The sequence below is a fragment of the Trachinotus anak genome, unplaced genomic scaffold, assembly GCF_046630095.1.
Source record: "Trachinotus anak isolate AG129_WGS33_773 ecotype Australia unplaced genomic scaffold, CSIRO_AGI_Tana_v1 ptg000014l, whole genome shotgun sequence".
Classification (NCBI taxonomy): Eukaryota; Metazoa; Chordata; class Actinopteri; order Carangiformes; family Carangidae; genus Trachinotus; species Trachinotus anak.
In genome coordinates, this window is record NW_027273865.1 from 3,444,201 (window position 1) to 3,471,557 (window position 27,357).

The window sequence follows — 27,357 nt, forward strand, 5'->3', positions numbered from 1 at the left end:
TTGAAGCATTTTATTCAACACTTTGTTGATGTTGATGTTATATTTAACCCAGACTCTTGTATCCAAGGACTAGCTTATCTTACAGGTAACAGCTAAAACCATAGCATTGACACCTATGGAAGACGTCAACACAGAGAAGCTCAATGATCATGATTTAAGTTTGAGGAGCTGAGAGACGACGGTGTCACAAAAATAAATGAAGTAGAAAATAAAATTTCCCCCTAATATTGTCTGTATGTCACAGCTGCTGCTCCTGTGGGATAAGGTCTAAATTAAACATGTATGGAGAGTATCAGGTGATTTAGAACTTGTTCCTGATTGGACAAAGTGTTATGACCATCCCTGCTCTCCACCACCTGTTGAACTGACTGTGAATCCAGGACTTTATTTTGAAAGATCTCTTTATATCTGTATGTAGATTCATAGAGCAATTCTACTGGACTTTGGTTTGTTTCTTCTCCTGCATCATCATCATCATCATCATCATCAGTATTTATAATAAACATCATCCATAGAATAAAAAACATACAGAAGATAGATAGATAGATAGATAGAGGAGCTGGAGGTGACGTAAGGCCGTGTGGATGACGTCAGCCCCTCTGTGTCTCGGGGTGTGTTTGTTTGTGAGAGGAAGAGGCTGGTTGGATGTTGGGCGGGGTCTGAGGAGACAGAGGGAGAGGGAGAGGGAGAGAGAGAGAGAGAGAGAGAGAGAGAGAACAGAAAAACCTCCCGATCTCGACCCTCCTCCTGCTGCTGCTGCACGGACAAAAGAAGGAGGACAGAGAGAGACAGAGAGACGGAGGGACAGGCAGAGCGGAGGACAGACGGACGGACAGCCGGGGAGGATGGGCCGGCGGAGCGGCCGTCGGTAGCGCTCTGTTTTCGCGGACGGAGCTCCAGGATGAGCGTAGCGCTGCAGGACCTCCGGAACACCGTGAGTACACACACACACACACACACACACACACACACACACACACACACACACACACACACACATTCACACACTCACACACACTTGGATATTTAAAACGCACGCATACACAGACTCGCAACATGCACGCGCTTGGCCGCGTGAAAGTCGCGGCCCACGCGCCCCAGTCTGCTCTGTCTGCAGCTGTGGCTGATGCTGATCACCTGTCAATCACTGTGATTGATATATATGTGTGTGTGTGTGTGTGTGTGTGTGTGTGTGTGTGTGCTGGTTGGTTGTATGAAGGTTAGTTTGAGGTTTGGGAGCAGAAACATTCTCAGGCCTGACATCAGTAAACCACACACACACACACACACACACACACACACACACACACACAATGTAGACACCACTGTTACAGGCTGGAGGTCTGAGATTTAAACCAGAGAAGAAGAAGAGAAAACACAGATCATCTACCACAAGTGGAATCATCTCACCGGAGTTTGAGGCCTGAAACTTTATCCTCTTCTAACACATTTTAAAAAATTGTCTGCAATCTGTTTGAACGATCAGCTGCTGCTCGTGAATCACTCTGATCATGGAGATGAAGATAACTGACTGATAATCCATCGATTCATTGATTACCTCAGAGGCTGCAGGTTCCTCTGGCCCGGTCTGAGCGCAGGTCCAGCAGGTCTCTGACTGGTTCAGATGATCAGACTTCAGACTGGTCTGGTCTGGTCTGTGGTGCAGGTCCAGTCTTCATGTAGCTCACAGGTTAGTGCAACTCTTTCACAAATATAAAAACATTATTTTTGTGAAACCCCAGGCTAGCTCAGGACTTGTTACCATGGTAACAATCAATGACACCCACACTGACCAGTAGCACCCAACACCAACAACAACAGGAAAACATGGCTTGTAATTAGTGGTTTGCTGATGTTGTTCTGGAGTGAGCAACGAGACAGGAAGGAGAATAAATCTCATAACAGTTGAATTCTAACAAAAGACAAACATCTCCTGCTGCAGTAAATGGAGCAACATGGTTGGATGCTGTTCCTCTGTTGGGACCTGACCTGAACCTGAACTCAACAGGATCCACAGCTCATCTCTCCACAGTGCCTGAGGAGACGAGCTGAGGGGAGGAAAACCCTCAGGTGTCCTTAAAGACTCTGTTGAGGTTTGGTTTGCTTCTAGATCCTGACTCACCCCCCCTCCTCTCCTTTGTTAACATCTGTCAATCAAACATTGTTAAATATAACAACCAAATATTACAACTTTCAAAATGGCTGCCTAACAAAAGCTGCAGCAGCTGTCAGTTATGAAACACCTTGATGGAGTGGACTATGACTGAACCTGACGTCAGGTCTCTGCTGGTTGTGTTCTTGTCTCAGAGAACAGGACATTAACTCTGTCACGTACAGTTACTGCAGTACTGAAGTACAGTTTTGAGGTACTTGTACTTTACATGAGTGTTTCCATTTTCTCCTACTTAAGACGTCTGTCTGACATTAATCTGATTATTTCTCTATCACGTTCAGAGCTGCAGTTCCAGTGCCGAAGGTCTCTGACCAGACTCGACCCATGGACCCTCTGGTTCATGGTCAGGGTCTTAAACCTGTTTGTTGTTGTAGTTTGATCTTTAGAGATGAGAAGATGTGAACGTGGATCCTGAAGGTGTCGTCAGAGATGATTTGTGATTCATTGTGATCTGTTTTGTAAAATGTGACTGACCAGGAAAAATGAAAGACTCGGTTTACTTTGATCAAAGGTCAAACTTCCTCCAGACGTGTTTTAAATTCTGCTGTGATTCATTTTTAGTTTAATGAGATTTTCACACACAAAAACTGGCAGCTGCAGGTTATTGATAAATGATTGAAACTATGAATCAAGTTCAGGTCTCACTGTGTTCTCAAACTCTTTGTGTTCCCACAGTTACAGTGAGCCATCAGCTGGTAGAGTGTGTGTGTGTGTGTGTGTGTGTGTGTGTGTGTGTGTGTGTGTGTGTGTGTGTGTGTGTGTGTGTGTGTGTGTGTGTGTGTGTGTGTACTTGCTACATAGTAAGGACCAAAAAAAGTATTTTACTAACAGAGTGAGGACATTTTGGGAAAGTGAGGACATTTTGACTGGTCCTCATTTTTTGAGACACCTTCAAATCATAACAGACTTGGTTTTAGAGTTATGGTTAGAATTAGGTTAAGGTTAAGGTTAGGGTCAGGGTCAGGGTTAGGCACTCAGTTGTGATGGTTAAGGTTAGGGTAAGGGGCTAGGGAATGCATTATGTTAATGAGTGTCCTCACAAAGATAGAAGTACAAGTGTGTGTGTGTGTGTGTGTGTGTGTGTGTGTGTGTGTGTGTGTTGGGTTGGGCAGGGCAGGGTTTACTGTTTCCTGTCTGCAGCTCTGTGACTTCCTGTCTTAAGACACCCAGTTTCCATCTGAGCAACAAAACAAACCAAGACACCCTGGATGATCCACAGCTGCTGCTGCCTCTGGTCTGTTTGATGTGACCTTCATCATCTTCATTGTCATCACATTATTTCTCATTATCTTTGTCTTCTTCTTCATCGTTATCATTTCCATCTGAACAACCCAACATTTCTCCTCTTCTTTGTCTTAATACCTGATCTTTATCGTCTCCACGACCTTCAGCTTCATCATATCTCTACTTTCGTCAGCTTCCTTCTCCTCATGACCTTCATCTTCATCGGTCTCTGTCAGAGTGTAGAATAGTATTCACCACCTGCTCCTGATCTTCATCTTTTAAAACCCAAACTTTTTTATCTTTATTTATGACATATTCTTATTTCCATCCTCCTCTTCCTCCTCCTCCTCCTCCTCATCATCATCATCATCATCATCATCATCATCACCATTACCTTCATGCTGGACTTCTCCCATTGACTGTTGGTCTATCAAATTGATTTGGTGCAAACAGTTTCTATGACATCATCAGGTGTTAATGGTACCTGCAGCCCTGGACTAATCCTTTAGCTTCAGACTGGTTTCAGTGGTTCCAGAGGCTGAGACCAGGACTCAGACTGGTCTCTGGAGGTTTAATGAATGGCCTGCAGGTGGAGGGAGCTCTGAGGGGAGAGGAGGGGCAGGGAGGGATGGGGGAGGGGCACGGGTCCTGTCTTTGTCCTGTATTGTATTGAGGAGGTGTTTATGTTCAGAGGTCAGAGAGGAGCCGCTGTGACGCGAGGCGGTGATGTAAAGGTTGCCGTGGTGATGACCTGCAGGTGCTGAGGTCAGGAGGCATCTTATGGAGGGGGGTTGGTTTAGTTAGCAGGTCTCATGGAAACAGGACTGGAAGCAATGTTTATTCTGGGATGTGTTCACCTGGATGACCTGTAGTAACATCTGGATCATCAGGTCGATGTTGTGATGTCACTATAGTTTATGACCAAACAGTGGTGGACTGGTCCCTACAAGGAAACGACAACAGTCCGTTCATTACAACATGATAATCATGTTTAGATGTTTTCCTCAGCATCAGCAATAATTCAGACTGTTGTCTGTTTCCATGGTTACAGCACAAAAAGCTGCTAGCAGCTAATGCAGCGTGACTTAGCTTGGTTCAGATCTGCCAAACTTGAAACAATGACGGCTGAACTCAGAGGTGAGGACCCTTCAGCTGACTGAGGGCGGTTCTCAAATCAGGATCCAGACTAATGGAGAAATAATAGTTTCTCAGATTCTCGTCAGCAGATCAACGTTATCTTCATCCTCCCACTGTGTCCTCAAGCTTCACTGGTAATCTACTGATGAATGACCAGTTTCCTGTAATGAGATGTAGTCGCCATGTGGTTCTGCTGTCCTGCTGATCTGGATTTATTGATGCTGAACATCCTCCTGTCCCTCCCGCCTCGTCCCTCAGTGTTGGCTGTTAAAGAGCAGTGAGGGCCGGAGTTGTAAACATTAAGCAGCTGCTGCAGCTCAATGTTGGATGACACTAGGTTTGTCTGCATGTGCTCAGTGACGCAGCAAACACAGACTGAGATTTCATGTTGTTAATCTGACCTTTTCTTGTTAAAGTCGACAGTGACGTCTTCACTCTGAACTCTCACTGATCACACCTGACAGCTTCCCTGTGGAGTTTCTCTGAGTGGGTCTCTGTTTGTTTCTCTCATGCAACTGCAGCCAGTGGTTTCACACTGTTCCACTTATCTACAGGTGGCTGTAACACAAGATGTGCAGCAATGCGCCAACAAAGGCAGTGCAGAAGAAGACTGTTAGCTCGTAAACAATGCTGGATTCAATCTTTTAGGGGAAATCTGCAACTGCTTATGAGCTCAGGGACACACACACTGAGTTGTGATGAAAAACACTGAAAGTAAACAGAAACTTGTCTCTCACAGGGAACCTTCAATGATACATGTTTGGTTTTCTGACATTCATGTAGAATTTTCTGGGTGTAAATACTTTTTTCCAGATATTTCTTTAAACTTTTCAGGTGTCTCATATATTTTAGGGTGTATACATGTCACCCTCGGGTGTCCACATACTTCCACCTCTTTTCAGATGTCCACCAGGACTCATGTGTCTGTTATGATTCCTTTTTTGCAGGTATCTTCATGAATATATTTATGTAGTGTTTGGTTACGTCTGCTGCTGTAGAAACAGAAATCAGTCTGTAGCAGCAGATTGTGTAGAAAGGTGCATTTTTTTCCCTCTTTTGATGAGCTAGGCTAACAGTTTCCCTCCGCTTCCAGTCTTTGTGCTAAGCTAGGCTATGGATGCACAGAGACAACAGTGTTCTTGTCCTGTTCTGGAGAAACAGAGATGATTTACTGAGTGTTTGTCTGTTTCTTCAGCGGTGTTTGTGTCTCAGGTCAGTGTTTAGTGTACGGAGGCTGTGAGGGGACAAAAGAACAGCCAGTACAGAGAGACAGACAGACAGACAGACAGATGTTATATAAGCTGCAGTGAACTCCATTAGAGCTGAATGGAGATGATTCACACACATTATCTAATTACACACACACACACAGACATACACACACACAGTGACATCACCCTCTACAGAGAGATATAACACACACTCTCATTTCCTAGCAACCCCACTTGCCCACTCCCCCCTCTCTCCCCCTCTGTGTGCGTCATCAATTAAAGAGAACAGAGCCGGGCGAGAGACAGAGACAGTGACAGAGAGAGAGGCAGACAGACAGGTTTCAGTGAGGGTGTCAAGGAAGGAAACAGTTGGAAACCTTTAGTTTCCTGCAGGACATCAGACAGCAGCAGCAGGACACTGAGACTCAGCAGAGACTCAGAGGACACACAGGAAGACGTTTCCACCCTCCTGACCGGGACTGACACTGAGACAGATCTGCTGCTACTGCCGTGTCAGACCAGGACCTGGTCCAAAAACCTCAAATGATGGTAAAAAACATCCTAATGACCCTCTTAAACTGAAGCGGTGCTTCTGCAAAGCATCGTAACTTCACAGATTCTCAGAAACTCATGTGTTTTGACTCAGACTCGTGTGTTTTGTCTCAGACTTGCATGTGTTTTGACTCAGACTCGCATGTTTTGTCTCAGACTTGCGTGTTTTGTCTCAGACTTGCGTGTGTTTTGTCTCAGACTCGCGTGTTTTGTCTCAGACTTGCGTGTGTTTTGTCTCAGACTCGCGTGTTTTGTCTCAGACTTGCGTGTGTTATGACTCAGACTCGCGTGTGTTTTGTCTCAGACTCGCGTGTGTTTTGTCTCAGACTCGCGTGTGTTTTGACTCAGACTCGCGTGTGTTTTGTCTCAGACTCGCGTGTGTTTTGACTCAGACTCGCGTGTGTTTTGTCTCAGACTCGCGTGTGTTTTGTCTCAGACTCGCGTGTGTTTTGACTCAGACTCGCGTGTGTTTTGTCTCAGACTCGCGTGTGTTTTGTCTCAGACTCGCGTGTGTTTTGTCTCAGACTCCCGTGTGTTTTGACTCAGACTCACGTGTTTTGTCTCAGACTCGCATGTGTCTTGACTCAGACTCATCAGCATTTTCTCACCAGTCTCATGAGGGTGTTTTGGACATGTCTCAGATTTAAGCAGCAGGACAGGGTTCTCTTCAGACTGTTGACACAACATTGGCAGAACATACAGAGCAGTACAGTTTCCCTTCATCAGAACTGAGTGGACAGAGTCTTGAAAAAAATAGATTTTGTGTAAACAACATGAATAACGACATCTCTCTGGACTTGAAAAGATTTTGTAAAAAGAAGGCGCAAGACCAAAAGTACAGTGCAGTTTGTACACAGGGGTTCACATCTAGTTTTGTCCATATAGACATCACCAAAGTCATTAGGATCCACCTTGTATGGATCAGGAGTATTCATGGGTTCTCAGCCCTCCATTAGCAGAGCTGCAATGCTCCCATGCTAATAGCTGCAGCAGCATTAGAGGCTGCACTGCTCTGCACTGCAGTGGTTTCCGTGGTAACCAAATGCAGTGTATGAGGTGTTGTGGTGAAATGATGTGAATTCTGCAGCGGTTTAAGTTTGTAAAGCGTGTTCTTGTCCTGTTTGTGTGACTGATCCAGGATCAGTGTGTGTTTCTCTCTGCAGGGTGGAGCGCTGCGATGTTTATATTTCTGCCTCACAATGACTGAGGGGGGGGCACACTGGTAGAGAGACACAGAGGCTGAAGTACAGAGAGAGAGGAGCTGAGTGTAAACAGAGGAAGTGGAGATTTATTTGATCACAGTTAAATATCTCCTCATGCTGAGCTGCGCTCTGCTCTCACTTCACGTTACAGTCCTGATCTGATCCAGGTTCAGCAACAGGCTGTCAGACTGTTGTTCCTGTGTCACGTCAAACATTCGATCAGACTGATTATTGTCAATGAACACAGTAACTACCTGTACAGTGACAAGTAAAGGTGCAGACAGAGAAATCTTCTTCTGGTGACACAAACATAAACCTGACATATCACAGCCTCAGATACATTATATTTACACCCCCACAGTTTGTCTGGATAAACTTACTGACTTAACTAAACACAGTGTTGTGCAGTGAAAAGGAAACACAACAAATGAACAAATCTGATTTTATTTTCTGAGACATTAAAATACCATCAGAGCAGTTAAATGACAACAACATGTCCCAGATGTAAAGTTTATCATCCCACATGTATGTGAATATATCATGAATCTATCAGGCTCTGAGAGTTTTATGTATTTGCAGCTCATATAGAAAGTTGTCTTATTTTGGCAGAGTATGAGGTGGCAGTACTGTGTCCTGTGGTGATAAAAACACTGGATGCACAGAAAATGAGTTGATCTGTTTGTTTATAGCAGAGTTAAACTGAGAGCTGATATCAGGCATCTGCAGCAGAGAAGCTTTAATATCCCAGAGGAGCAATCTGCCTGACAGTCAGCAGTCAATGCATAATCTATACAGAAAACTACAACAATCAATAGACACAGCAGTGAATGAAGCGCATAGGTTCAGACCAATCATCTTTACATCTCATCCAGACCAGAGAGAGCAGTGACTGCAGGAGGCCAGAAACCAGGACACCCGTACATTTACCAACCTGCTGATGGAGGCTCAGTCTGAGGGTCTCCAGACATGGTCTGAGCTCACAGGTCACATCTGTGGATACCATGAGTGTCCTCATCACAGTCCATCCAGTAGCTGTTGACATATTTCAGACAGACCATCTCTGATACCACACAGCCTGAAAAGATCTAAACCCAGTGGTCCTGGTGAGGGTCACTGGGGTCAGAGGTTTTCCCAGCAGACACTGGGGGAGAGGCAGGCCATACCTGGTTATACCTGGGCTCCGGTCGTCAGAGTCAAATCTCCATTCTAACCACGGCTCCTCGACCTCAATGGAAAACGTCATGAGGTCAAGGAAAGAAGTGAAGGAGAGGTCGACACACATGGACGACAGATTCTCCTTTCCTAACCACAAACACACAGCTAACAGAATTGAAATGTTGAAATAATAATAATAGTAATAATAGTAATAATAATAGATTTTATTGATGGGCACTCCAGGACACCTAACAACATACAGTAAAAGGTAAAATACAAGTACAAGGAAATAATATAACATGAAAGAAAGGAGAAAGAGTTGAGCCATTAAAATAATAACCTAATAAAAATCAGTGAGTAGAGACCAGAATAATATTCCGACATCAGTAGGTTATAAAGAGTTCTGACTTTTTTACACATTTGTTAAGTGAGAAAATCTGGAGATCTAGAGCTCAGACAATCACACAAGGATTTCTAACAGCTGCTGCATGTGTTCTTCCGACATGTACGTGGCTCTGCTGTGATGAAACTACAATGGTGCGTTGTTTTAAATGTTGCTGCAGCAAGGAATTGTGGGACGGCATTTTCTCCTTCCTTTTGTAAAGGAAGGTCCTGTGTTTCCTTTGCTAAAGGAGATAAGATAGGAAGCATGAAGCTCCTTTCCTCAGCTCTCATCATGGCTGACACTGAGACTGAGTCAGAGAGACTCCACCTGAAGAACAGATTCATCCACTTGTTCAACTGTTAGAGAGGACATTAACCACTGTCTGTCTCTCTCTCGCTCTCTCTCTCTATCTTTCTCTGTCTCTCTGTCTGTGTGTCTCTGACGGTCTTTCTCTGTCTGTTTGTGTCTCTCTCTCCCTGTTTCTCTCTGTGTGAGTCTCTCTCTCTCTCTCTGTCTCTCTCTCTCTCTGTCTGTCGTTGTCTCTCTCTGTCTGTCTCTCTGTGTGTCTCTATCTGTGTGTCTCTCCTTCCCTGTCTCTTTGTCTGTCTGTGTCTCTCTGTCTGTCTCTCTGTCTGTCTGTCTCTGTCTGTCTGTGTGTGTGTGTGTGTGTGTCTCTCTCTCTGTCTGTCTGTCTGTCTCTCTCTCTGTCTCTTTCTCTCTCTCTCCCTGTCTGTCTCTGTCCCTGTCTGTCTGCAGATGTCCAGCTATAAGCGAGCTACGTTGTTGGAGGAGGAGGAGGCGTCAGACGCTCCAGCTGAAGCAGCCTCGTCTCCTGACAGAGTGGAGGTCAGTGAATGCAACAAACACACCACAGTAATACAACCGTGTTGTAGAGGAGACACACACTGTCTGTCAGAGGACAATGTCTCATGAGTCTCACTCTCTGAACATGAGACGTGTCCTCAGGAAATCTGCCCACTCTCCTGTAGCTATCTGGTCCCAGCTGAAGTCCTGAACCCAGACTGGATTAAATCCCAGTACAGAGTCACAGGGCTCTCTTCCCAGAGAAAGACCTGGGGGGGGGTCGGGACTGAAAACACAACGAGAGGCCCCCTCTGTGTGGGTCCACCACCCACAGAGAGAGGAGCAGTGGGGGCTCTGTGGAGGAAGAGGAGGGAGAGGACGGGGAGGAGGAGCTTCAGTTAAACCCAGGCTTCAGACTTCAAGATCTGTAATCAGACCAACAGCTTCATACAGCACCACCTCTGGAACCAGGATCCAGAACAAGCTGGACTCTGTCCTGTTTGTGTCCAGACTGAGACATCAGCAGGTTTAGGGCAAAACAACCACAGACCAGGTTCACATCCAGGGTCCAGGTTCACATCCAGAGTCCAGATTCACATCCAGAGACCAGGTTCACACCCAGAGATCAGATTCATATCCAGAGACCAGACTCAGTTCCAGAGTCCAGGTTCACATCCAGAGACCAGGTTCACATCCAGACTCCAGGTTCACATCCAGAGACCAGGTCCCATCTGTGATTCAGCAACATCAGCTCTTTGATTCAGGTCAAAGATGGAGGTTTAGGTTAAATGTTATTAAACAGGTTGTGAACTTGTTCTATATGAATCCAGACCAGGATCTTTGTCTGACCTGAACCAGGATCTGTGAGTCTGAACATAACTATGATCCAGTTAAATGATTATGAGTCAGTTCAGGTGGAGGTTCAGCTGAGAGGTCCGATATTTTGGTCTGTCTGTGAATGCTTCACTGACACATTCAGGATCTTTGTCAGAATCATAATGATGTTAATGGAAACGTGATCAGGTCAATTTCCTGTTTCCATCAGAATAAAGTTTCTGTTTCAAACTGGTTGTATAGAAACATCTTCGCGAGGAGACAGACGAGCCTCAGTCTGAGTGACAGGGTGGTTATCTGAGATCCCGTTAAGGTGCAGCAGTAAATACACCTGTTGTCTGAACCTGTTCAGAAGCTCAGAGACGAAGCCGTTACCTGAAACCCAGGTGGTGTCACCTCCTCACTGTGGTTCGTCCTGCCTGGTCCTAGTCCTCTGATCGTTTTAACATCCCTGCACTGAGCAAACAGACACGGGCAGAAACTAAACCAAACACCCTGCAGGGGTGAGGTTCTGGCCCCCTCTCACTCTCTCCAGCTCGAAGCAATCAAGCTCCTTGATCAATCAAAACACTAATGATCTGATCCTCGCCTCAGTGTGGACGTATTCTGACTAAACTGGGAGGAGACCAGAACACTCTGGTCAGATGATGTATCCCATCAGGCCTTGAATCAGAGGGGCAGGTCTGGTCCTGTTGTTGGTTCTCAGACTCTGGGTCTGTGTCTCAGGTGGGCTTCAGGAAGGGAGGTGTGGACATCCTGGGCAGGAGGACTCAGCTGGAGGTCCTGCTGTCGGTCCTGCTGCTGGCTGCCCTGCTAGCCCTGCTGGCCTGTCTGCTGGTCCTGGGTCTGCGCTTCAGCTCAGGTACGTACATCTGCCTCCTTCCTTACATACTGTTTCTGTCCCCTTCCTTCCTACCCCTCTATCCTTCGCAACATCTCCTTTACTTCTTTGTCTCCTCCTCCTTGTAACCCTGGAAACCCTTCACTACCTCCTCCTATCCTTTTCTGCCTCCCCCTTTCCTTCCCTCCCATCCCTTTCCTTTCCATGTCCCCCTTTCCTACCCCACCTCTCCCTCTCTACCTCCTCCTTTCCTTCTTTCTATTTCTTTCTCCTCTTCCCCATGTCCTCCTTACATTTCTTGTCATCTTTCCTCCCCGTTTAACCCTCTCCACCTCCCCCTCCTTCTCTCCAACTTCTCTCCATTTCCCTCAGTTTCACAGTTTCCTCAGTTTCTTTTCCTCCTCCTTCTTTAAACTTCTCAGTCTCCCATTTCATGTCCTTTCTGTCCTTTTATTTTCCTATTTTTCCTTTCCTACATTTCCTTCCTAGTCTTCCCTCTTCTTTACTTTCCTACCACTGTATATCCTTCATTACCTTCATCATTATTTCTTCCCTGCCTCCCCTTCGTTTCCTTTCCTTTCCCTACCTACCCTTCTCTACCTCCTCCTTTCCTTCTCAGCCCATCCCTTCCTTCCCTTCGTCCCCATTCTTTTCAATTTATTTCCTTTCCTTTCGTACCCCCACCCATCCGTCTTTACCTCCTCCTTTCCTTCCCTGCCTCCTTCAGTCCTCTGCCTCCTCCTCTGTTTTCCTGCCTCACCTTTCCTTCCCTTTCTTACCCCCCTCCTGTATGCCTCCTGCAGCTTCAGATTTCTGTCTGCTCTGGTTCACCCTAACTTACTTATTTGTCTATTTTTCTCTCCCATGATGCCTCGCAGACAGTGGGCGTGGCCTGTGCCTGTCAGAGGCATGCGTCACAGTGGCCAGTCAGATGGTGGAGGCTATGGACCGCAGTGTCGACCCCTGCCAGGACTTCTACCAGTTTGCCTGCGGAGGCTGGATGAGGAAGAACCCGCTGCCTGACGGGCGGTCGCGCTGGTCCACCTTCAACAGCATCTGGGAGCAGAACCAGGCACTGCTCAAACACCTACTGGGTAAGACACACAGGTGGAGAGACAGACTGTCAGAGGGATCGGGTCTGATCTCTGTTTTTTCAGTTCCAGCTTGTTTTACTCAGTAACATTCTGTGTTGACATTTGCTGCCCTGGGTTTTGCCTCTCAGGTGTCCTACAGCCATGGTGCTCACTCTAACTCTTCCTTAGAGGAAGCACTGCACTTGTTACAGGTGTAAATGTGTCATGACAGTATAATTGTCTTTAAAAGATGCAGGAATATAACATCAATCAAACCATGAGCTGGGGACAGACCTGAAGACCAGACCAAAACCTTCAAAGACTAGATGAAAAAAGTCCAAAAATCCTGCAACAACACACATTCTTAAATCCTATACAAAATACAAAAAAGGTTTTCATCAGAATAGTTTTTGTGATTTTCATTTACTTTTCAATCCAGAGCAAAAAAGGGAAATAAAACCTGTGAAATGCTAAATGTGATTGATGATGGATGGAGAGTTAAGACGAGAGAGAACAACAACGACTCACTTTGCCATTTTCTCTGCTTGTGGCTTGTTTTGTTGTTGATTATTATCGTTTGTGCAACACACAGACACACACCTGATGTTAATGTCCTGGTTCCAGTTACAGATTTAAAACAAGTTTAAAGTCATAATAATGAGAATGAGAGGCGGTGAGCGGTCGGGTGCTGACTCAGAACAGAAATACCACAAAAATGACCAACTTCAATCTGTCTGTAAAATCCCTCAAAGAGTTGAACTGCAAGTGCTCGTAACGGGAGTTGTACACTTCATCTTCTTCTACCTTAGGCCACGACCTTATCCATCACACTCATATGTGCAACCAGTCCACCAACCTGAACAACCATCGACCACCTGATAGGGCCCACAACAGTGTCTCCTGAAATAGCGTCCTGGACCTTGGTTGTCATGGCTACAATAGTATACACATAGGCTGTACCAAGAGTGGTGTACCTACCTTTGTTGCCATGGTTACTATAATAACAGTCATGGCTTGGTTAGGCCTAGGAAAAGATGGTGATTTGGGTTAAGATAAGTACTTCCTCAGCATTAGATGATCTTTGTTGTCAAGGTAATAATAATAACAATGAACGGTCATGGATAATAGAAACAACATAAGCTGCTACTTTCACATAGGAATTGAACACCGCTCTCCTGTGTCATATTCATCCATCCACCCCAACCTCCTCCTGACGTGGACTTTGTCGCTCTATAAACTATGTCACCGCACTTTTCCCTTTGCTCCTGTCATCATTACTATGACCACTGTCGCCTAGCAACAAAACCTAACTATGGGTCATAATAACCTGCTGACAGACGACCTGTGAGCTCATTTGTTACTGGACAGCGTCTGTATGTATGCTATCCAGGATACATTGTTCATCGTTGGCTTTAGCAGCAAGAAGTTTGAGATCCCTCTCTGGCTTCCCACAGTGAACAGTCTATTGAAACATGTCTCTGCAGGTATGGACTGGATCTTCCCTCATGCTCCTCCTGTGGTCCTGTAGCTGCAGGGACCAGTTACTAGACCCTAACTCTTTGTGTGTTGTTATTTCTCAGAGAATGGGACTTTTAATGGCAGCAGTGAGGCAGAGAGGAAGACCCAGTCCTACTACTTGTCCTGTCTCAACACACAGAGGATTGAAGACCTGGGAGCTCAGCCTCTCATAGACCTCATCAGCAAGGTAACCAGCCACACACATTGTCGCCATGGTCACTGCATCACTCAGGTACACTTGGTTTAAGTCAGGTCTGTTGGTTTTTGCTGTGTTGGTATCAGAGACGGCATTGTATTATCTGTTGTGTAAACCCTGTCAGGTACACTATGTTTAGTCAACCACCCACCAGACAAACTTTATGTTCACAAGGAAACCAAGGACCAGATTATCAGTTTTCATCATTTCCCCATTTTCCCCAATCAGGACAAACCTTACCTTTCCTTATCCAGTGAGACTTGTTCTGTAGGTTTAGAGGTTTGGAGTTTTTTTTCAAAAATTATATTATATGATCTTTTCAATACTATTTTCCTCAGAATCTATCTATTTGATTTGAAGTTCAAAAAAGTAAAGTTACTAATGATCAGGACAAGTTTTTTAGCTGGAGAAGCAACCCTTCTGATCCATGAGATTTCCTGGTGTATGTCACTCTGTGGGGGTCATCTGATTTAATATGGAGATCTCATTATCATAATTCAAAGTGTGGTTTAGGAAATTAACTATGTCAATATTAGCAAACAAATTATAGTTAAAAAGAGGATGTCATCAGCAAATGTGTTGATGTTGTCTGTAAAGATGTTATGTATTTAACAGAAGGAGGTCTCAGGTGCTGGTCTCATTGATCAGACTCTCTCTGAACTCTCTCTGTAGATTGGGGGCTGGAACATGACGGGACCGTGGGAGAAGGAGAACTTCATGGAGGTCCTGAAGGTGGTTTCTGGTCCATACAGAGCTCAGCCTTTCTTCAGTGTGGGAGTCAGTGCAGATCCCAAAAACTCCAACAGCAACGTCATCCAAGTAAGTCAGAGTAAACAGAAGTGCTTCTGTCAGCTTCAGACATGGACAAGGAGTCCTTAAAGGACTCAGAAATAGTCTGAAAATGTCAGCTTGGAGTTTTTGGAAAAACTGGCTGATTTGTGAATAAATAATTGATAGATTGAATGAATTAATGATCATTTATATAATCTGCTCATACAAACATTAAAACAGCACTTTCATTTTTTGTAGCTATGCTAAATAGAGTCAATTTATATGTTTTGTCTTTGAAATTTTGGCTTTTTATTTGTTCTGATCCTTATTTTTACTGATTATTGCACAGTACACCTTTTTCATTCAACTGCTGACCTCCTCTGCAGGTGGACCAATCAGGGCTCTTCCTGCCATCCAGGGACTATTACCTCAACAAGACAGCCAATGAGAAGGTGAGAATTCTTTCAGTCAAGTTTATTTAATTTTTTTCAGGTTATTACAACTCAGATGACGCCAGAAGGCAGCTGTCAGTACAAATCTTTAAAACTGGTTTTACTGGTTTGTCTCCACTCCTACCCTGCTGGTCCCAGGTGCTGGTGGCGTACCTGGACTACATGGTGGAGCTGGGGATGCTGCTCGGGGGGGGGAGGAGCTCCACTCAGCTACAGATGCAGCAGATTCTGGAGTTTGAGACGGTGCTTGCCAACATCACTGTCCCACAGGACCAGCGCCGTGACGAGGAGAAGATCTACCACAAGGTCACCATTGCTGAACTACAGGTGAGGTCGACAACATCTGAGAGGGTCCACTGACAGTCTGGCTGCAGCGTTTTTCCACACAGAGTCACACAGGTAGTTTGAACATGATCTGAGACCAGATGTTTAATACTGATTTGGAGGGTGGAGCTGCCCTCTTCACTGATTCCAAAGAGACAGTTCACAGGTCAAGTCACAGTCAGCCTCTCCCAGGTGAAACTGTGCAGTAACGGGAGGAGTCGACAGTTTTGATAAACATCTGTCTGTGGGGGAGAAAGATGATGAGTGTGCACGAGTCAGTAATCGCGACAACACACACAAATCTTCATTATCTCCTATCACTCTCTCAGCTGTTACAATGAGTGCAGGAGCAGTGGTGTGACATTGTGGTGTACTGTAGCTGTCTCTGTCTCTGTTGCAGCTCTCTGTCCTTCAGGGCTGCAGATGCTTCTGGGGTCACCATGGCAACTGTTGCCATGAGCTGTTGCTATGTGCCTGCATATCTGAGAGAGAGGAGGGGGAGTTAGATAACAGGTTATTATATAAACATGGCTGATATGAGCATGAAGGAGACTTCAGATGCAGTACCTGTCAGTGCAGGTGAATCGTGACCTTCTTATATTTTACACATAGAGTTCACTGGAGTAACAGTAGCTGATTCATGAGTGGAGTCGTTTGTCCAGTAAAAATGAAGAACCATCAGATGGTGTGTCAGTGACTCGGCTAACAGTACCCCCCACCCCCCACCCCCCTCCCTCCTCCACCTGCAGCACGTATCAGACTGTGACTGAAGGTTAATGGAGCTAAAGACACAAAGCTCTGTGCAGGGTGGAGCTTTCATTCAGGTTTTTCTTGTTTGTTTTTTTTGTTTGAATCTTATACACACACATATACATTTACCACAGGCTGTAAATAAAGATGGACGCTTCCTCTCTGACATCAACCACAGGTTTCTGAAGCTCCGAGTGAGGTGCTCCACTGTCGCCATCTTGGAAGTGCCTGACTCCACCCCTAACTCCTGGCTAATCCAAATATGGGCAAAGAGGTGGGGTGTGTGTGGAGCCGAGACTTTGGTGCACAATGTCGGTTTAATAACTACAGCAAGCATATGCTCCCGTTAGCATAGTTAGCACAGCTGGGTGTTTGGGCTTCTCAGTCAAATTCATTGCTAGCTAATAAGCTAGTTAACAAGCTAAGCTAACAAGCCAGGTATGGTGAGTGCGGACACCAATACCTAATAAATAAATAAATAAAACAAACATATAAACAACAACAACCACACCTTCATTGACTGAATTAGCTTAGGTGACACAGATCTCACAGCTAGCAGCTAACAGCGAGTGTCTAGCCAACTGTGACGGCAAACCACCTGTCACTCAAAGAGGCCACGCCCTCAATTCTACATAACTTAAGTCCTTAACAAAATGTAAACAGGTGAGTTATATAAGATTCAGCCCGTACAGTTGTCATGAAGGAGGAAATCAGCTCTAGAGACCAGAACAGTTTCTGTACCAGGCTGTAAACATGTTTCTTTCTGCTGTAAAGTTGGACATTTGAACATGGGAGTCTGTGGGGACTGACTCACTGCTGGAGCCAGACTCTAGTGGTCGTTAGAGGAGCTGCAGCTTTAGATCTTCACTTCTCAGAGGTTGATGCTTGATATTTACACATGCACATACTGTACATAAAAGCATTAATATAGCCACCCAAATACTCTATGTACATATATACATAAAGTACGACTAAAAAGAAAGAAAGACAAAAAGAAATCAGTAAAATAAATAAGAAACATTATTCAGATTTGTATCATTTAAGACAAAAACAATCAGCCTTTCAGAAGATGCTGATTCATTTTCTGTCAATCATCTAATCAAGTTCATTATTTTATCACCTTTCAACAGCAAAGTGTGTGACACCTAAAACTTTAAGATATAAAGAAATATGATAATATAAAACCAACACATTATACATTTAAAATGATAAAAACAAATTGAATCAGACAGATTCAACAGTAAAATACAACTGACATGAAGCCCTGATGTGAACAACCTGAGAGCTGGAGACCTCAGGACATTTAGTCGCAGTCTGGACTCAGTCTGTTTGTGATTGGAACAGATTTGTTGGGATGAAACAGAAAAACCTGGTTCACATGATGAATGTTAACGTTGCTCTGTCAGTCCACATGTGGATGTTGGAATGTGTTTGTCTCTGCAGAGTCTCCAGGTTTAGTTTTGACCATTTGAAGCTGGAGCAGACAGCAGGGATTAGTTTTTCATCTCAGCATCTCCCCCACAGGAGGGGCTGTCTGTTCCCACACAGAGGATTACTGCTAAGAGACAGACAGACTGAGGGACAGACAGAATGAGAGACAGACAGAATGAGAGACAAACTAAGGGACAGACAGACTGAGAGACAGACTGAAGGACAGACTGACTGAGAGACAGACGGACTTAAAGACAGACTGACTGAGGAATAGATAGACTGAAGGACAGACTGATGAGGGACAGTCTGAGGGACAGGCTGAGGAACAGACAGACTTAGGGACAGACTGATATGGTCCACAGTGAGACCCTTGTATAGCCACTAGTTGTTCTGACAGGTTAAACTGGTTGAATCATCAGAGCTAAAGGTCAACACCTGTAGACATAAACTGAGGGACAGGAGACAACTACAACATTTCACCAACAAACATCAAATCACAAAGATTCAAATTTTCTAATTTCTACAAAGCATAATATTTAGCTTCTTGCTCTCTGATCCGAATCCGTTTGGGATAAGTTCAGTAACCATGGCAATGGGTTCTGAATCTGACCCAGCACAGGTGGGTTTTTCTGCAGGTCTCACGTCAGATTTGGATCTTCAATTTTTAACATAAACCATGGGTCAAGTTCTGGTCTCAGTTTTTGCCTGATGCAGAGCTGAGTGGCTTTTTCTGTGAAGCAACAGCAGCTGAGGCTCATGGGTATTGTAGTAGATATTAGGTTAGATTCTTTGACCCTGTTTGAACCCTGCAGCCTCTGGCCTCCCTTTTAGCTGGTCTTCAGACTTGTTCCTGTGTATTTGATGTTTGTTGTTGTTTCCTGTTGCAGCTACTGGCTCCAGCCGTGGACTGGTTGGACTACCTGTCGTCCTCTCTGTCTCCTCTCGAGCTGAACGACACTGAACCTGTCGTCCTGTACGCCAGAGAGTACCTGCAGCAGGTGTCCGACCTCATCAACAAGACTGACCGCAGGTCTGTAGGTTTTTATGTACAGTCCAGTATCCTATACAGATACAAGCCTACATCAGAACCAGGTCCCACCCAGCTCTGAGAAGAGAAGGAAAAGTCTGAACTGTCATTAGAAATCTCTGTGAGCAACACAAAATACAACCTCTGCAATATTTAGATGACGAAAATCAATAGAAATGGTCAATTAACAATTAAGACCTGTTGCTTTGGCCACACAGGTCTGCACAGACCCCTGAGTATGAGGACTGGACTGTTCACACCACAACCACACCTACTGCACATACACTAGACAAGCTGCACCCTGGTTTTGTGTACTGGACGTACTGGATTCTCCATCCTTAGTCCTGGGCTTAAACACAGGAGCTCCTCCTGCTGTTGAGATACAACAACAATCTGTGTAACTGATCAGATCTGTTGTTTTTATCAGAAAGAAACTCGGACATGGACTCTGAGAAGCTGAGGCAGACTGGTTTATATTCTTTTTTAGACAACATGAGTATTGATAATGACAATGTAATCAGTAGATTACCCACATCAGCACCACACCCCAGCCAGCCTGGAGTCTCAGAGATGAGGTTTCAGATGGTCTGCTGCCCCCTGCTGTTGCAGGGACAGTTCTCAGTTCTCAGCCTGGCTCTGTGGACAGTGGTGTCTGTCCTCTACTTAGGTCTACATTGAAATGTCTGTGCATACACTGGATGGACTGTGATGAAATGTGGCTCAAATATTCATGTTCTCTACAGGATGAACTGTAATAACTTTGCTTATCCTCTAACATTTTAGTGTGTATTATACTTAAGTTTATGGCTAAATACCTGCAGACCTAATGACATTCTGAGCTGGACTCTGTGGATACTGCTAAATAGCAAATGCTAGCATGCAAACACACTAAACCAAGATGGGGAATGTGGTAAACATGATCTGTTTGTATGTTTGTCCAGTCTGTTGAATAACTACATGATGTGGACATTGGTTCAGAAGAGTGTGGCCAGTTTGGATCAACGCTTCGAGAACGCTCAGGACAAACTGCTAGAGAGTCTCTATGGAACCAAGAAGGTACTGATACTGCTAATCCTGCAACTACTGCTGTAGCCACTACTGCTAATACAACTACTGTTACTGTTGTTGCTTCTACTTACACAGTAATTTATCTTACTACAGCAGGTACAAATACTTCTAATGATACAGTTGGTAATTCTCCTCCCCGTCTGTGGTTCCCAGAGTCCTGGTCCTGTTGGACCTGTGAACTGGTGCAGCTTTAACTGTATTTCACTGGTTCTGTTTGGCTTTAATGAGTCTTTAACTGCCTGGTTTGGTTGGTTCTGGAGGTAACTGGTTCTAAGTGGTACCAAATGGTTGTAACTGGTTCTTTTGTGCTTAGGTAGGTCAAACTTGCTCTTATTGATTTTGGACTCCAGGAGGGTAGACCTTTGCTGGTGCTTATAGGGAGACTGGTTTTAGCTATCTGCAACTCTGCAACTGCATTTACCTGGCTGGTTCCACTTAATTACATCCAGTTCCAGCTCGTCCTAATGGGCAGTATCAGGTTCTAACTGAAAAGAACTTGGTGGTACCAAATGGCTGTAACTTGTTCTTAATGCTGCTCTAAGAACACAGACCACAAGAATCAGCTACTAAAGTTCTTCGACTAAACCTTCTGTAGCTGGTTCTGGCTATTTCCTACTGGCCTTCAATAGTTGCAACTAGTTCTACCTGGTTTGGACCTCAGAATACTAGTACTGGTGCTTAAGGGAAACTGGTTTTCGATTTCAGCTGTCTATAATGAGTTCTAACTGTTTCTAACTAACTGCAACTAACTAAATGCAACTAACTTAAGCTGTCATTAACTTGTTTTAATAGTTTTCACCTGTTTACCTGGTTCTAACTTGCTGGTTGCAGGTTTTGGAACCTGGGAAGTTACCTTTTCAACAACCTGTAACTGGCTCTAACTCTTTATTACTGGTTTTGATTGTGCGTAACAGCAACTTATTCTAACTGGGTGAAACTGGTTATAGTGGATTGTAGCTGGATGTGGACCACAGGAAGCTGCATCTGTGCTGGTGCTAAGGGGAACTAGTCTGTCTGACTGTCTGTTTGTCACTTGTCCAGACCAAATACATCTAACTTGCTTTAACTGTTTCTACCTCTTTCTGGTTGTAACTGGTTCAGACTGGTTCAGACTGGTGTTAACTGCCTATGTATGTTGTAGTCCTGCACCCCGCGCTGGCAGACCTGCATCGGGAACACGGACGACACTCTGGGCTTCGCTCTGGGAGCGCTCTTTGTGAAGGCGACATTCGACAAACATAGCAAGGAGATTGTGAGTCACTGCATTGTTTACACCTGCAGAAGTAATGATCATAATCTGGTTCTACAGCAGGGACAGGTGGTCCTGGATCAGTACAGGTCTGCTCTGGTTGCTTTTGGGTGAGCCGTCTCTCTCTGTCTATCTGTCTATCTCTCACTCCCTCTCAGGCTGAGGAGATGATCAATGAGATCCGCTCAGCATTTAAAGAAGCTCTGGACCGACTCAGCTGGATGGACGATGAGACCAGACAGGCTGCAAAAGATAAGGTACATACTCAGGTGACCAGGAGGACAGGTGGCCTTAAAGATAATGATTGGTCTGTTTCTAACTGTCCCTCGTTAGGCAGATGCGATCTACGATATGATTGGATTCCCCGAATTCATCCTGGATCCCAAAGAGCTGGACGACGTTTATGACGGGGTGAGTGACAGCTGTCAATATTCAATCATTCACCTGCAGACAGGAGGGGCAGGGAGACAGGTCGATGAGGAGGGGGTTAATGTTTGGGTTTGGGTTCAGTTCAGCAGGTGGTGTTCTGCTGCCCCCTGCTGTTAAATACCATCACACACATGTTTTATAAAAGCTGTGTTGTGTTTCAGTATGACGTGTCAGACGAAAGCTTCTTCCAGAACATGTTGAACTTCTACAACTTCTCAGCCCGAGTGATGGCTGACCAGCTGAGGAAGACACCCAACAAAGACCAGTAATTCTGACACAGACCAGTCACACCAGTAACATGCACCAACACAACAAAGACCAGTAACCGACAAATACACACATCAATCAGGGGTCATATTCACAAAACATCCTGAGGCTAAAAGTTGCTCCCAGCTGACATCAGTGCTAACTTTACATTTCTCTGTTTTCAGTGTAAAGTGACTCCTCAGTCTGAGGAGTGTTAGAGGTTTGAAAGATAGAACCAGGATCTACTGTTAAGAGCACATTTTAATGATCCAGTCAACCCATAAACAAGTTGAAACAATCCAGTGACTCTGGAGGTGATGGTTTGCTGTTCAAACTCCAGTTTGAATCATTATCACGGAGGAAGTCTGAAACCAATCTTCAAGATCTGGGCGTCCCTTCAAACTCAGTCACGGAGAGACTGAGAAACAAAAGACCAGTGTATCAGAGCCTCAGAGATTTCATTTGTATCAATATCTGATACATCTGTAAATCAAATCCTAATGTTGGAGTTCTCTGAACGTGTCTCAGCACCTGTGTGAAACTCACTGAGAAGAGCCGGTGGATCCTTTGTGAATACAACCCCTGGGCTGTTTTCAGATGGACTGGTAGCACCAGAATTTAACTCCTCCTTTCCTTGTTTCTTCTGCTCTCCTTCTTTCCTTGTTACCTCTCCTCCTCCAGGTGGAGTATGACTCCTCCTACAGTTAATGCCTACTACATGCCCACTAAGAATGGCATCGTCTTCCCTGCTGGGATCCTTCAAGCTCCTTTCTACGCCCATGACCACCCCAAGTCGGTTCACCTCTATATCTACCTGTCTGTGTTTCCACTTCTCTGTCTGTGTGTGTGTCCACCTGTCTGTCTGTCTGTCTGATATAAGATAATTGATAGGGTACATTTGACTGGATTATTTGGCTCTTATCCAAACACACATACGTTAACAGACTAGATTGTGATGAACGTAACTAATCTCCCTCCTTCACTTCAGAGGATGAACCATTTGGATTTTAATGACTGCAGCCTCTAGGGGACACTAGCAGGACTTTAGACTGTTGGTCTCTGGTTTCCAGACTTTTCAGGTGTTCAGAGAAGCTTCTTTAACTCGTGTACTTTAATGTATATCTGTGCCTATTTTCAGGGCGTTGAACTTTGGTGGGATCGGGGTAGTGATGGGTCACGAGCTCACTCACGCCTTTGATGATCAGGGTGAGTCTAGATTACAGGTCCTGTCTACTTCCTGTCACAGGTTCAGTCTTTGCTGGACATCATGATGTGTTCACTGTGCTCCGACGGTGGATGTTAATCTGCGGACTGCACCAAACCTCTTTGTTGGGATGTATTGTAGTTAGAAGAAGGTTATATTCAGAGTAATGTATGTCATTTATTTCTGCTGCCTGTCTGGGTGGTGATACACGTTTATGAAGGTTTTATTTCTAGGATCTTCAAAGTGATTGCTAAGGTGATTTACTGCCAGTGGACAAAGTCTATAAAAACATTAATATAGACCCCAAAAATAATGATTTCTGTAATGTGCATGTAAATGCATTCTAATGTTAACGAGGAAATTATGGCAACAACAATTTTACATCAGAGAAGAACAAACCAAAAGTTAATTTAGTTCAAATTAAGATACATGCCACTCCATAATTGTTTTTATCCTGATTGAATCTGTAACATGCCAGTTTGTTGTTTTATAGGCTCATGTGATGCTCTTCATTCAAGGCACTACCTCATGCAAACTGTTCACACTTGCACATTTGCTGCAAGTGTGAACTACAGCTACAGTAGTTCTGTAGTGTTTGTGTTGGTAAGTCACTTTGGTTGATAGGAGGTTGTGAGGATTTTCAAAGTGACTGAAAGGTGGTAAATTGCCTCACAGATTGAACGGCACACCTAGATGCTGATGTGAATGGTGTTCAGAAGTCAGAAAATGACAGTGAGTGAGTGCAGCAGTAGCTTTGGATGACTGAAAACATAAACTGTGACAGTGAAATCATCTTACTCCTCATTAACATGTTGTCCCTCCGTCTGTCTGTCAGGTCGTGAGTATGATAAAGAAGGTAACCTAAGGCCGTGGTGGCAGAACTCATCTGTGGAGGCGTTTCGTCAAAGGACAGAGTGTATGGTGGATCAGTACAGCCACTACACCATCAACGGAGAACACATAAATGGAAAACAGACGCTTGGAGAAAACATCGCTGACAACGGAGGACTGAAGGCTGCGTACCATGTTAGTTCCAACATGTCACATACGAATTAACTGAACTGTTCTGACCTGTGACAATCTCAGCTAACATCACATCATGTTACTGATGTTTTTCTTCTTCAGGCCTATCGGTCGTGGGTCAAGAGAAACGGAGAAGAGAAGAGACTTCCTGCTGTCAACCTGACCAATGACCAGCTCTTCTTCGTGGGATTTGCTCAGGTAAACAACAGCAGTTAGCTTATCAATAAAATATGGTACCCCACAAAGATCTGTACTGGAACCACTTCTGTTTCCATTAGACTCAAGTTATATGCAGTTGACAAAGTGATTTATGTTTCCATTAAACTCAGCGATACAATGAATCATATCACAACATGGCTGATTCTCGCATGACCCTAATTAACACAAACTGTAGGTATGTAGGTGAAGATGTTTTCAAAATAAAGGCATGAACAGTTTTTATTTCTCAGTCACCTTCATCCAAAGTTCAGTAAAGAGTAAAAACCTGAATCAGACCAGTATTTGCTGTGACCCCCCTTTGCCTTTAAACCAGCTCCAGGTCTCCTCAGTTCACCTGCTCTCAGGTCTTCAGGTTCTTGTCAGGTAGGTTGTTCCAGCCTCTTGGAGAACCTGCCTCAATTCTTGTGTCTCAGGGTGTCTGTCTCTTCATGTGATCCTGACTCCATGATGCTGAGACCAGGACTCTGGTGCAGAACTCCTGGTTCTTTTGGTCTCTGATGATAGTTCTTAGCACTGCATTCTTCAATTGTTGATTTACACACAGTGTATAGACTCAAACCCAGAACATGACTGTTCATGGTTGGTGCCCAAGAGCACAAGGACACTCTCTGTAACAAATGTCATGTAATTTGAATTGATGCCTTTTACCAGGGACAGTGGAAATGATGTTCCTTGTTATCCTATTATAAATAATACTCTGATAAACCCTCAGTCCTGACTGTGTCTTTCCTCCATTGTGTATTTTTCAGGTGTGGTGCTCAGTTCGAACACCAGAGAGTGCTCACGAGGGCCTGGTAACTGACCCCCACAGCCCCCCCAGATACAGAGTCATCGGCACACTGGCTAACTCTCCGGACTTCAGCCGCCACTTCAACTGTCCTGCAGGGACACCCATGAACACTGGGAGGCGTTGCGAAGTCTGGTAGACAGACTGAAGTGGACTACATATGTGGGGGGGGGGCTAATGAGGACAGTCTGTTAATTGACAGGTCAGTCTGTTCATGAGGAAACTTGTCTGTTAGCTCATTAACAGGTGAGTTTCTTCGTTGACAGGCTCATTTGTGACTTAATTAACAGAGTTGAGTCTGTTAATCATCAGCAGGTAATTAGGAGGTGAACAGGTTATCAGGTGATCGGATGATCAGGTGTTTGTTGTGGGTGGTCCAGGTGTGATCTTCAGTTTCATACAGTTAATATAAATCTGTTCATTGGAGACGATCAGACTAGCTTTCTGTCTGGATACTAAAAGGAATCAGTGGACTTCACAGAGACATTAAGGACTGATGATGATGATGATGATGATGACGATGACGATGAAGCCACATGGGACGATGTTGCTGATTTCTGCTTTATCACCGTTATTGATTATTATTATTATTAATGGGCTTTGGTTTTTGTGTGTGTGTGTGTGTGTGTGTGTGTGTGTGTGTGTGTGTGTGTGTGTGTGTGTGTCGTCTGTTGTATGGAAGACCACTTGTTAAACTGTCTCTCTCTCTCTCTTTGATGACATCACTGTGATGACCTCATACAAAGTTTAATTGTTACATCATCATTCATGGCCATGTGTTTTATCAGAGGAAGCTGTGATCTGATTGGCTGACAGGCTTTTCTGACAAAAAAAAATTATTTGGTTTTTGTCACACAACACTTGATTCAGGACTGAGTAGACCTGCTCCGGGCAGAGCTAAACCCAGTCCTGATCCAGGACTATCTGATCCTGAATCATCAGAAATCAGTTTAATTACTTTTAAGATGAAACAAAAAAAACTTGAATTCAAAGTAACAAAAATATGATTTAGATTGAGACAGGTCGGTTCCAGTAAAGTCCACAGAGAGCTGAAGTGAAACCTGAACTTCCAGGTTCTGATCCAGAAGAAAACCTCATTCAAAGTCCCACTGACATTTGTATCTTTGCTAATAACTGAAAATCCACCCTCTCAGCAGTATACCACGTGCCTTGCTTTATGGAATTAGATCATGACAGTAGTTTTTTGAATTACCGTCTGTTTATTTCAGTGTTTATGTTTTTAGATACCTGTAACAAACACCATTTCTCATAAGCCCTAGACACACAGCTCGACAGCAGACACGCTGAAGGGTTTATGGTGTAGCTGTAACAGGAGCTGTAGTCTTCAGTGTTTGACTGTGCTGAGCTGCAGCTCACTGGTCTTTGATTGGTCAGGAACATGTTTCATTTCCTCATTAAAGACCAATGACAGAAATGCTCAATGAGAGGTTGTATTGAGGTTCCTGAGCCCAGGGGTGACATCAGGACCTCGGCTCTCTACAGACCCTGAGTCCTTCTAAGTCCGTTTGGATCGATGTCAGTGAAGAGACCTGTCTCAGTCTGAATTCATCATGTATTCACTTACAGATCCTGTAGGATCACTAATCCTAGTCTGATGGCTTAACCACAGTCATGACACTATGAAAACAATCCATTAAGATTCCCTTCAGGTTTTTAATATGTATACTCATATTCAAACAAATGAATGGATGAAGAGACATTAAAATAGTTTTAATGGGTTTTCTTTATGGATTAAAGGTTTTAAAAAGCTGGAAACTCCCTTTAAATGTACAAAACTATATCACAGGTACAGCTTCATTTGTACCTAACTGTTTAAATTAATGTGAAATTTTGCAGTTGATTTATGGCTAAATTAATGGGGGGAGGGGGGGTGTTAATGTATGACTGCAAAGTTCTTAAGTTTTTCACCGTAATTGAAAATTTAGATTTTTCACTTCTAGTCAATTTTTAACTTTAATGTTGAAAAATCTAAACAATCAAAATACTTTAATGTTATTTTTCCCATAAATACCCATCAAACCTGACTGCGCTGGAATAACAGATTACAGGCA

The 27,357-nt window shown here is 44.3% G+C and overlaps 1 protein-coding gene across 2 annotated transcripts; it reads left to right on the forward strand.

The window, feature by feature from the left end:
- The first annotated feature begins 738 nt into the window (after nucleotides 1-738).
- Nucleotides 739-27,061, forward strand: ece2b (endothelin converting enzyme 2b). 2 transcript variants are annotated; one of them, XM_071496189.1, is made up of 19 exons: nucleotides 739-934; nucleotides 9,796-9,885; nucleotides 11,404-11,539; nucleotides 12,397-12,612; nucleotides 14,172-14,296; nucleotides 14,978-15,124; nucleotides 15,463-15,528; nucleotides 15,667-15,855; nucleotides 18,921-19,063; nucleotides 20,002-20,116; nucleotides 21,270-21,380; nucleotides 21,536-21,634; nucleotides 21,711-21,788; nucleotides 21,968-22,071; nucleotides 22,734-22,844; nucleotides 23,191-23,258; nucleotides 24,092-24,282; nucleotides 24,382-24,477; nucleotides 25,248-27,061. In XM_071496189.1, exons 1-19 carry the CDS (start codon nucleotides 902-904, stop codon nucleotides 25,422-25,424), a joined length of 2,295 nt encoding a protein of 764 aa, XP_071352290.1. In that variant the 5' UTR covers nucleotides 739-901; the 3' UTR covers nucleotides 25,425-27,061. The 2 variants fall into 2 exon arrangements, with proteins under 2 accessions (XP_071352290.1, XP_071352291.1); XM_071496190.1 differs by lacking the exon at nucleotides 739-934 and adding an exon at nucleotides 6,154-6,294 and having other exon boundaries at nucleotides 25,248-26,050.
- The last annotated feature ends 296 nt before the right edge of the window (nucleotides 27,062-27,357 follow it).